The following is a 12,580-nucleotide window of genomic DNA, read 5'->3' as shown; positions in this document are numbered from 1 at the left end:
ATATTTAAGGGTAAATTTTTTTTATTTTAGGGGAGATTGGGTGATGTTAGTTAATGGGTAAAGATAGTTTGCGGCTCAAGCGGCTAAAAGACTCGATTAAAATTAGCTCTGTTTTTATTATGAATAAACACTATCTGAAGAAAAAGTTACGAATATCTGTCAATGTTATATAATATATAAAATACTATATTAGGCATTGGTCGATCGCAAGATGCGAAGTCTCGTGACAAACGCGATTGTAAAAAACATATATATTGTTTATATGGTAACTGTTATACTATAGTGGTGCCAGAAATCTTTATACCTGTTAACGAAAGCTCGCAGACTCTAGATGTAGTAATAATAAAGGAAGCGGTGAAAGTCGCGGTCTAGAAGGTAAAAAAAAGTTGACACAACTTTCACGGCGATAACTCCTTATTTATGGCTGCTCTGTTTAACCAACCCTTTTTATACCCTTGCTGAGGGTATAATAATTTCAGTCAGACATTTGCAATGAAGTGAAGCAGTCGTTTGCGACCCCATAAAGTATATATATTTTTGATCAGGGTCACAAGACGAGTCGATCTAGCCATGTGCGTCTGTCCGTCCGTTTCTACGCAAACTAGTCTCTCTACGCAAACTAGGGTCTCAGTTTTAAGGCTATCGGGCAGAAACTTTCCCAAAAGTCTTCTTTCTTTGCAGGTATTATATAAGTCGGAACCAGCCGGATTGGACATCTATATCTTATAGTTCACATAGGAACTAACGGCGAAACAATAAAAATAAAATTATATCTTCGGTGTTTTTTAACATATAACCTCCTACGCTTGGAAATAACATTTAAAAAATTTTTTTTTTCGTATTAAATTTTATTAAAATTGGACGACTATATCATAAAGCTGCCATAGAAACAATTGGAAAAATAGTCGGGAAATGTAAAAAAAAAGTATATCTTTGGTGTTTTTAATTACTACTACGAATTTTATTATACGAGTATAAAACCTTATTTAAGGTGAAAGACCAAGATCAAATCCAAGTAATTAGGTAATAAAAACGGTTTTCAAAGAATTGCAAGGAGGTGGCGTTGATGTTAGTGGCCACAAGTTTTCTAAACCCACCCAACAATGTTTTTTTCTCTCAAAAAAAGGAAACCCGAATCTAAATGTTCATAGTTATTTTGTTTTACCCCCATGTCTAATAAAAACTTTGAAATTCATGCTTTTCGGTACATACGTTAAAAAGTTATTTTAAGCTGGAGAAAATGAAAATCAAAACAAATCCAAGTACAATAGCTTTACAGTAGTTAGGCAGCACCCTTAGGTAAGCTTGCGATCGAGGATTACCTTTACATATATCTTATCTCTTTCTGCATGGTTTCGGAAACGTCACAATAATTTTTGTTGGTATGGTTCTTTCACTTTTTATGCCAGTATTTAATTTTTAATTTGCACAGTTAAACGAATTCTGCTTGCTCTAAGGGAGTATTTTAGTTGGCTCCGCCAATGGGGACCACCACATTTTAGTGAGGTTAAAACCTGGCTGCCCAACCTATGGCCTGCCCTATGATCTGGCACCTGTTAAAGCAGCCAATATCGTTTTACAACCGATATTTAAAAAAAAAAACTTTTTTTATAAAATTATTGTCAAAAAAATATATTAATTGCGTTGTTGAGTTTTCAGGGATAAATGTATTGTTTTTATGTCAGTAGATATATTAGCAGAACAAACTTGATCACTGATTATTGTTGTTAGTTATTAGTTAGTTGATCATGTTGTTGTGCTGAAAACGGTCAATAAAACCGATGTGCTTGTACAACATCTTTATCTAGTTTTTTACTTTTTAGGACAAATAGCTATCAGGAAATTTGTCAAGGACTCGAGAGGCAGGCCCTACACCCAGAAAATTGAAAAAAAAAAACCGAGATCGGTTCTTCTCGGTTTTAGTATTGTATCTTCTTACACTTTTCTTATCGGTTTATGACGGAAGCGATGTCGATTTTAGTTTTCCCAACTATAATCAATCTTGGTTTTCTGCGTGAGTAGTCAGGGGAAGTAAAAAAAAACAAGAAAGGAAGTTAACTTCGGTAAGCCAAAGTTTTTATACCCTTGCAGTTATAGGAAATAATCAACTTTAGTAAATAATTTTTTCATATTATTTTCCCACTAGTTTTCCGATCGTTCCTCTGACAGCTATATGATATAGTCGTCCGATTTTGATAAAAAATTTAATTCGAAATTCAGAACTAATTAAAAAATATTATTTCCAAGCTTAGAAGATTATATGTTAAAAAACACCGAAGGTATAATTTTTTTATATTATTTTACCATTAATTTTCCGATTGTTACTATGACAGCTATATGATATAGTTTTCCGATTTTGATAAAATTAAATTCGAAATACAGAACTAAATAAAAAATGTTATTTCCAAGCGTAGAAGGTTATATGTTAAAAAACACCGAAGATATAATTTTTTCATATTATTTTAACATTAATTTTCCGATCGTTCCTATGGAGCTATATGATAAAGTCGTCCGATTTTAACAAAATTTAAATTGAAATTCAGAACAAATTAAAAAATGTTATTTCCAAGCTTAGAAGGTTATATATTAAAAAAAACCGAAGATATAATTTTTTAACAAATTTTCTCCACGATAGTTCTATAGTCCTATAAGGAGCTATAAGATAAAGTTGTCCGATGATGCTGGTTCCGACTTATATACTACCTGCAATAGAAAGTAGACTTTTGGGAAAGTTTCATCCCGATAGCTTTCGTGTTTTTTAACATATACCTTTCTAAGCTTGGATATAACATTTTTAAATTAGATCTTAATTTTGAATTAAATTTTATCAAAATCGGACGACTATATCATATAGCTGTCATAGGAACGATCGGAAAATTGGTGGAAAAATAATATGAAACAAATTATAGCTATGGGGCTTTTTAACATTTTATATTATAATATTGGGAATATAATTTCTTATATTTTTAAGAATTTAAAATTCAATTTAATAAAAGGCGGACCACTTTTACATACAGATGTTAAAGAAATGGTCTTAAAAAAGAATGAAATCAATCCTTAAAAATTTTACATGGTGTTAATAAAGTTGATTATTTTTTATAACTGCAATGTTATACGAAATTCGGCTTGCCAAAGTTAACTTCCCTTCTTGTTTCATATTATTTTTGAACTAATTTTCCGAGCGTTCCTATGGCATCTATATGATATAGTCGTCCGATCCGGCTGGTTCCGACTTATATATTACCTGCAAACGAAAGAAGACTGAGGGACTAGTTTGCGTAGAAACGGACGTACAGAAGGCCGCACGGACATTGCTAGATCGACTCGTCTAGTGATGCTGATCAATAATATATGTAAATAATATATATTTGTGGTCGGAAACTTCTCCTTCACTGAGTTGCAAACTTCTGACTGAAATAATTATACCCTCTGCAAGGGTACAATAACCTAAAATATAAACAAAACTGTAGGGAGGGTATGGTATGATGACGAACGATTAGTTTTTTAGATGTCTCTTTTAAAAGAAAATTTACATTTTTCTAATGGTTAAAAGCAATAATTTCTGGCTTCTATTGAGCATATGTCTGTATTGGTTCAATGATTAAATTTCAGCGGAGGTAAATACCTCAGCTTTTGGCTTAACCCAATATTTTTTTCTCTTTTAAAAACTGTAGGGTAAGGTGACAAAATAAAACCCTAAGCAGATGTCAAAATGAATTTTTTTTCTTCAGGGGAGATTGAATATGTACAATAATGCAAAACAAATTTTACTGCATACTTAAACAAATGTTTACTGAAGTTCTTTTTTTTGCTGAATGACAATTATTGCTGGTAAGCCTAGTCTTCTGTTTTTTAATTTGGTCCTAGCGGTCATCATCGCCTTCCTTGAACATTTGTCCACGTCCTTTAAATCCCTGGGCAACGCTCCTGAAAAAAATTAGGGCACGTGTTTAAAAAAATTGTGTATTACATATATATTTTAATATTTTTATCTTTTCAAACTGTATACGGGATTTTGTTGGCACAATATATTTCATTATACCTACGGGTAATGGAACCAAAGTTTTCTAGGTGCTGTAAAACCTATGAAGCATTGTAAGAATGAACCTACTTTAAACTTAGATCAACGCAAAACATCTTGCACATAAGGTAGCGCACACCTGACATTAAACAAAACTGTTTTACAGCGCACAACTTAAACAGCCTGTTAATCAAACAGAATACACCAGTTCTTCTTCTTTTTTTTTGTTTTCTTTTCGCTGTTGGCGCGTACTACTGTACCTATACCCTTTCTTAAGCGAAACATATCCGACTATATAACTTGTACTCCTTAAGTAAAATATTCTTTATAAGTTCTTAAATATGCTGATAATTAAATGATAATACCTTTAGTTCGGAAAAAATTTCACTTGTGAATTATCTTGTGAATCCGAAGTGACATGTCAGTGTTCACGAATCAAAAACATGTGCCGTTAAAAAGTGATAATGCAAAGGAAACATTTTCGAAGTCACTTCGGATTTCACTTGTTACTTATACTCATTCGTTATACGGCCTGTCACCTGCAACTAACACGTCCGAAGTAAAAACACTTCGGAAAAATTTTGAAATTTTCCAATGAGTACTAATCTATCAAAATATTGAAATAAATGTGCATACATATTTGTTACCATTTGACTTCATTTTATTTAAATTGTGTTATTACAACAAAAATAGCCTGTTACTTAAACATAATAAACCAGGACTTCTTCTGCTTTTGTTTTACAGTTTACTGTTAAATTACAGCTATTGTCAGTAATTCTAGATTTTTGCTTTGTCAATTTGTTTTTACTGTTCGTCATCGCTTTCCAACGCTCCACAAAAAAAAGAAGGGTATAAGGATAAAAAATGTGTTTTACTTTTATAATTGTATATTTACCTTTTCGAACTGTGTAAAGCATTTCATCACGCCACCTTCGGGTAACGCAACCAGAATTTTCTAGGTTATGTTGTAAAAACCATAGAAAATCTCAAAAGAGTTCGTACTTTAATGTGGATCACCGCACAACATCTTGCACTTAAGTTAGCACTTACCTGACTTTATTTATAAAAAAATATCACTCCCTGCAAGCAAAAAGGCGATAATTCTATTGCCTATCGTCCAGAAGTCACTTCTGGAAGATAGAAAGACGATAGTACACATTTTACAAAAACAAAATCGCGTAGAAGTTACTTCTAAGTCACTTCTGGAAGATAGAAAGGCGATAGCACACATTTCGATCGCAAAGAAGTAACGTCTGAGACACTTCTGGACGATAGTTAGGCGATAGCACACATTTTACAAAAACAAAAAAGGGTTGCGATCCCGAAGAAGTATCTTTGAGACACTTCTGGACGATAGATACATGATACAAAAACAAAGTTACTGGGAAAAAGGAGGACACGATAATTGCCGATACCCTCTATTTCTGAAAATTCCTCTTTCTTTTTACCTACGCTGTTGTTTTTCGACCGAGCGTCAGTTTATTTCGCTTTGCTTGTGATCAGTCCAGTTTTGTATAAAATTTGTGTGTTGGAATTTCGGAATTTTTAAAATTGTTTAACACATAAAACTGTCCAACTCAATGAAGAGTTCGAATTTACGTGAAGCTGTAGGATTACTTCAAGATATTTTTACATTACCTGGTTCGATTACAGTAATATAAGCATTCAAAGGTTCTCAACCTAATTATCAAAGGTAATTCCTCCAAATTTGTTTTTATTTTAAATATAAAAAAAATGTTGCTTTTGTTTATTTTGGAAATGGTTATTATTAAATTTCTTATGTGAACGGAGCTGAGCATAAATAATATTACTAAGCAGCATTTCCAGAATTATCGCCGAGGTCACTCCTGGTCGCCGAAGTGACTTTCCGAAGTGTCGTCGAAGTGACTCCAAGAAGTGCCGCCGAATTGGCACATTTCTTCCCGACGGGAGTGACTTCCGCGATCCGTATGCGATATCGCGGACGATAGTTTTAATCTTCTAGAAGTCACTTAGAAGTGTCTTCAGCGATAGAAAATGCTTGCAGGGCCTTTACGAATAAATCAAGGGTTGTTACTTTCTTTGTGCGAGTGTTGTTTCTGGATATTGTTGGAATTTGTTTACACTGGTAAACTGGCGTTGATAAACACTGTTTGTGGAATGATTTCTAGTCTGGATTCATCGATTTCAAAGTTATCCCTGGCGTTGTTAACCATGGTGCTGTTAGTGTTAACAGCGTCGATGCAAGCGAAACAAAAAGTTGACATATCCGTCGAAGTTGTTTGCGATGACGTTATGGACTTGCTGAACATTATTTGGTTTGACCCTGGTGACGTCAGCGATATCCTCTTGAAGTTGCTGCCATACCGCCTTGTTACGTCGATTTGCAACTTCTCCCTTTCGACATACACCATAGCAAGGTTGTCCGTACCATTCACTGCTGGTACCATTCCTACCACAGTCGAGCAAAGCCGTGCAAACCTGTCCGTCTTCCAAATCTTGTTGCAGCGGTAATGATGCGGCTCCATCCATTCTGGTTCCTGGCAGCTGTTGGTTGCTAATTGAAGCTTTATATAGTGGATGATCCATATGCCTCTGGTGAGAGGGTCTGCAGACACTCCATCAACTCTGTTTTAACCAGTTTTTTAACTGAACGACAGTGAATTGACTTAATTCTGTGGCAGGCCTAAGAACCACTTCTGATATTGTAAAAGGCAAAAGGAATGTAGTCCAGTTTGCTCCCATAGGAACTATCGGGGAAAAAATTAAAAAAATGATATCTTTGGTGTTTTTTAACATATACCTTTCTAGCTTAGATATAACATTTTTAAATTAGTTCTGAATTTCGGATTAAATTTTATCAAAATCGGACGACTATATCATATAGCACCCATAGGAACAATCGGAAAATTAGTGGTAAAATAATATTGAAAAATTTTGTCTTCGTAGTTTTTTAACTTACAACCTCCTACGCTTGGAAATAACATTTTTTATTTGGTTTTGAATTTCGAATTAAATTTTATCAAAATCGGACGACTATATGATATAGCTGCCATAGGAACGATCGGAAAATTGGTGGGAAATAATATGACACAAATTATAGCTTTGGGGCTTTTTGACATATTTTCTTATATTATTGGAAATATAACTTTTTTTATTTTTAAGAATTTCGAATTTAATTTAATAAAGTTATTGATTATTTGTTACAACTGCAAGGGTATACAAACTTCGGTTTGGCGAAGTTAACTTCATTTCTTGTTTTTTATATAATTTGTTTTTAATGTTTTTCATAGCTTTTCTTAAACATTTGTCCGGGTCCTCGGAATTTCGGCCAACGCTCCTGAACAAAATAATGTGTGTTTAAAAAATGTGTTTTACTTGTTTACTTGCATATTTACCTTTTCAAACTGTGTAAATCCCGTTGAGAGATTGCATCACACCACTTCCCGGTAACGGAACCAGAACCCTCTGGGTTATATGATAAAATATGTAAAAAAATCGCAAATAGGGAGGTTCTTTAAACATGGATCGAAGATCCGCCCCTCTTTGAAGTCTTATACGATGCTCCGAATTCTCTGCTGACGTCGACAGCACCATACAGTTTTATTCCGGAAAAAAAAGTTTTTTTTGTTCGGACATGTCCCGCAGACCGGACTGCGGATCTGAGGGGTATGTATGCTATGTGCACACAGCGTAGTTTTTTATTCGACTTGTAACTGTAATATGTACATACATGTACGAGTATGTAATAGGTTGTGATTGGTATTGGTCACATCTGAAATTTAGGATGTATATGTTTGTAAAGCAATAATAAACATAATTTTAGGTTCCGGGGTTTCAGTATGATGAAGAAATAAAAGAGACCATCCCACCAATCCAACACTACAAAGCTAAGTGCAATATTACCACTCTAATTACGTCAACTTATTCGGAAAATTAAAACATAAACGTTATTCTATGGTCCATTATGCGAAGTTTGCAAATCTTCTGACCGACTAGGCCAAATCTGTTGAGCCATATTAAATACTTTATTATTACTTTTAATAAGTAACCTTAAATAATAATTTAAACTTTAAATTTTTTACCAATTAGAATATCAGGGTACTACTTATAAAACTATATTATTTAAGGTTAAATAAGAATATTATTTTGTTATCTGAAATTAAGCAATTTTTAATTCTTAAAATATGTTTAAGTAAAGGTTAAGGTTGTTGCGAAAAAATATAAATAGAAAATACTTTTAATTTATGATTGTACGTTGTAAAAAATCCACAAGAAACTACATTTATAACTTATTCAATTTCGTAGCACCACCTCTCCAAATATATTATCAATAATGGCATTAAGACCGTTAGGCTAAAATATATATCCAGTTAAATAATTTAGCATTTTTATTGAGAACGGATTCTGGGAGCAAAATCGATGCGATGAAAAAAACGAGAATGATCAATACCGAAATCAGGATCGATGCAATGTTGAAACCGAGAACGGTTCTTCTCGAAATCGAGAACGACCATTCTCAAAAGCCCGTCCGCACTCAAAACAATGTTAAATTGTCATTTTCTATGTCCGCGTTGTCTGTCATTATCCTACGTGCGTAACAATCATTACTTGGTTTCGTAGGGGCCATTTATTGTACTTATCACAGTGCATTTAACAAAAATTCAACTTTTGAACACACATGACATGGAAGGTTATAAACTGTGTTACAAATAGTTTTTTTTTTTAATTTTTTTATAGAAAACGCATTCGAATTTCCCAACTATGGCCACAAATCCACTCAAACCAAGCCTCTGTGAAACGGTTAGGTGTGTAAATTTGATTGAATTTTCTGTTTTCTGTGTTTACTATTATTTGGTTATAACTGTTTATTAACGGTCCGATTTCAAGCTTTGGCATGTAGATGAGAAATGTTAAGTGAAACAAATCCTAATTTAAATTATTTAAAGATATTATGAAGACGGGTAGAGTATTGAGCTTTGTGCGCAGCGCAAGTTTATTTCTCCAGGATGCCACCCCCTTTCTGATGTCCACAAACGACTATAACACTAAAACCCCATTACCGCCCACTCCAGACACACCACATGCCACTAATCAGCTGTTTGCACTTAAACGCCACATAGCCGCAGGGGCGCCACTAGTTGCTAGAGGCTTGGTGGCGCTGAGGGTATTAATGTAAAAAAAGTTATCTAAAAATTATATCACACAGCTGCCATAGGAACGATCATAGCTTAGGTGTTTTCTAACATATTTTCTTATACTATTGTAAATAGCATTTTTGTCACTAGTCGAGTCGATCTAGCCATATCCGACTGTCCGTATGAATTGAGGTGACAAAAACTATGCAGATTTTTGGGCTTCCTCCGCGGCGCATTACACGCAAAACTAAAGCGCTTGTACTGAAAAAATAAGAAGGTTGATCATTACATTATTGCTTTGTTGCTTATGTATTTCCATTTCCCTTTTGCTCTCTTCATTTCTTCTTCCTCATTTTTTTTAAATTCCATTGTGTCTAAAATATAACCCAGGCACAGGAAAAAATGCCGATTGTTTTTCCTCAACAATTGCACTATTTTTGTTTTTTTCACTTCGTACTTTTCCTTATATTGGCAGATTTACTCCAGCAAAATGTCACCAATTAAATTGTGCAGATGACAAACAAACGCACCGAAAAATTAAGATAAGCGAAGTCTTCACAATTCCCGCTATTGGCACTGATGCCACTGTGAGCCCCAACCTTATGCCGGTCTAATGCAGTGTCAGCAATTTTGTCAGCGCTTAGTCTTTGGACATTGACTCTCAGTCCGGTTAAATTATGTTAACTACTCCCTCCTCGATATTTTTTTACTAAACCTCACAACTCCTAGTCCTGATGAATCGCCAATAGGTGAGACTGACGCAAATTAATGCGCAAATTACTGCTCCAGGAATTAGCGCCACTTGGTTTGTCCGGTGGGTGTCAATTTCTGCTCCGAACCGCTGAATGTAGTCCAAGTTACGTTCACTCAAACGATGAAGGTAAGGAAGACTTAAGAAATCCTGACTGATAGTGATATTTGATAAGGGCGAGCTTGCCACTCCAGGAGACATTGTCTCGGCGGAGGTGTGATTAATGAGTAGGGTGCGCGTTCATTAAAGGTGATGAGATGGATGCCGTGTATCCAGACGCTGTTGCCGTTGTCCACATGTAGCAGAGGTGCTTTATCATAATAATAATGATTCCCTCGTCGACATAAGTGATCGGGTGTAACTCGCTTGATTGGGATACACAGTGCGCCTTTCCACCAACATGAAGTTCTTCGGCACATGAACCCTCTGTCGCCAGCTGGTACACGGTGGCTCCTGGTGTTACAGAGTAACTTTGAATTGCAAGGATTTCTAACGTTTCATATGGACTTGAAAGTTCTTGGCTGCTTTTTTTGTTGTATGGATTTGCGAGTTCTTGGCTGCTTTTGCCGCATAATCTTTTATAAAACATATGTAATAACTTGCCAGGCCAAGGAATGACCTTACTTCAAACACGGATTGTTACCCATATCATAGGTGCCCTTCTTGTCGGATATCAGACATATTGGGTTATTTTATGAGGACACCGATTTTTGAATTATTCCGTTACTCAACATATTTTGAATTTCCTTGTTAACAATGTCTGCCGCCCCCATGGCGTAGATACAGCTCTCCATCTGTTGTTCTTATAGTAGCTACTACCGAGGTGTTGTATTTTAGAGCCTCGTTGGGGCTTGCAAAAGCTTTTTTTCTGGTTTTAAGCATTTTTATAAAGGCGTCTTTAATTAATTGGGGTGCGTCAGAGCCATCTACGTTAGTAAAATTTACGTCAACACAGGTGCAGAAGGAAATTTCTTCAACTTTCGTGCCCCATCTATGACTATCAGTTTTTAAACAAGACAATGCTTCAGCCTGTGTCAACAGGTCCGATTATTCCATCGAACGTTGATAAGTCCGGCAGAACGAAAAATGTTGATTTTATATCGAAAAATGAGACAAGGCATTTCTGCGCTATTTGGGTCTTGCCGTGGATCGAATGAATGTTAAATGGGGCTTGTACTGGGCGGACCCGCTATAGTCCTTTGTAAGGCCCAATGAAGTTCTTGGCACCCGTATAAATGAGGAATCTCTGAGAACGGGTAGCAAATATTTTCCCCTACATTAATGCATCAGAATCGTATTCCTTATTGGCATTGTCTTCGATTTTTACACCCGCGCTGGAGGCTATGCTATTATAATTCTTATCCGCCGCTCTGAGCGACGTGGTTAATCCATTGTTTCTTCTGCATGTTAGTCCGGTCCGAAGTGACCGGTCTTCTATTGTGATAAAAAGGATGGGTCGACATCCATGGGCTCCTGTAAACTATTGTGAGGCCTATTATTTTGCGGCTCGGAATGGACCTGCACCTTTTTGATGTCTGCTGTAGTGCGGGTTTTTACCAGCAGTTAATTCTACTGAGAGACGTTGCCTTGTTTGCGCTCTGGCGCCTTTGAACCTGCTTTTTTATCCCTATCCTCTTGACTTCTTAGAAACGTGGTTGCAAAAATATATCTCACATGATTTGATTCTACCTCTTGTACCAAGGGAGAGCGGATGGCATGTCTTTGGGCTTTACCGCGAATAGCACATCCATGAGGCTTATCTGAAAACCTAAAATGAATACCCGCAAAGCGTGTTCGCGGAATTTGTCGCATAAAACCTTTGCCATAGCTGTTTCTAACGTTGTTGACTTTCTTTGTCAATAAAGTGAGCTTTTTCTCAAATTTATCTTAATATTGCAACAATGTCAGACTACCCTGTCTGAGGGTGCCTTACTCTAGTTTGATGAAATGCATCGGTCGTTTGTCGCTGTATTTAAAGGCCAAGCGATTTATGATTGTGTCGAAATTGAACAACCAATAGAAAACAAGTAATAGAAAACGGCCAATTAAAATTGGTTTAGTTTGTCTGATGACTAAATTTTCCACTGCCTAAAGTACGAGTACATACTGCTTCAGATAATGGGTAAAAAAGGTCGATAATTCTATCTCCTAAGTCATTTCTGGAAGATAGAAAGACGATAGTACACATTTTACAAAAACAAAATAAACCGGACGGAGGCGATGACCGAATGTCCGAAGCCCAGCGGCGGCCAAAACCGCTAACGCTGCATTTGGGCGGATGCTCGTGTATAGCCGGCAAACACAGTATATTTGAGTGGCCGCTATGAATTTTATTTTTTTCAACTTTAAGTTAAGTTCGCTTCAAGCTCTATACGAATAAAGAACACAAGTTCTATAGCATTGCAAAACTCCGGCAACCGCCGTTAAATATCTCTTATTATTTGGCACTGACCAAGTCTCTAGGCCAGCAGGCGAAGGGGGCAGTTACCTCCCAACGTAAGTCAACCTAATCAGCAATTGTGAAGATATAGCCATCCGGCTCTGACTGCAGCAAGGGATCCCCGATCTCCACATACGAGAACCAAGTTAAGGCCCCCTCCTTCCCCGCACTACCGAGCGGGCTTCAGCAGGTGCGACCAGCGGCAATCATATTCCTCCCGCGTTTACGGGAGGCAATTACAAGCTGCAGCT

At 36.1% G+C, this 12,580-nt stretch overlaps 1 protein-coding gene across 13 annotated transcripts in view; it reads left to right on the top strand.

Moving 5' to 3' along the window:
- LOC108021868 (G-protein coupled receptor 15) overlaps positions 1-12,580 on the top strand; it is a 231,391-nt gene that overhangs the window by 95,477 nt on the left and 123,334 nt on the right. The window contains exon 5 of one of the 13 annotated variants that reach the window (XM_044091555.2): positions 9,614-12,317. The exons of the other annotated variants lie outside the window; for them this stretch is intronic. Within the exon in view, the coding sequence (XP_043947490.1) occupies positions 9,614-9,752 (139 nt within the window). The 3' untranslated portion in view covers positions 9,753-12,317. Of the gene's footprint in view, positions 1-9,613; positions 12,318-12,580 lie in introns of those variants that run through there. 13 annotated transcript variants of the gene reach the window in all.

The sequence above is a fragment of the Drosophila biarmipes genome, unplaced genomic scaffold (genome assembly GCF_025231255.1).
Source record: "Drosophila biarmipes strain raj3 unplaced genomic scaffold, RU_DBia_V1.1 ptg000019l, whole genome shotgun sequence".
In the NCBI taxonomy this organism is placed as follows: Eukaryota; Metazoa; Arthropoda; class Insecta; order Diptera; family Drosophilidae; genus Drosophila; species Drosophila biarmipes.
Note: the sequence above shows the minus strand (reverse complement) of the source record. Positions and strands in the feature narration are given on the sequence as shown.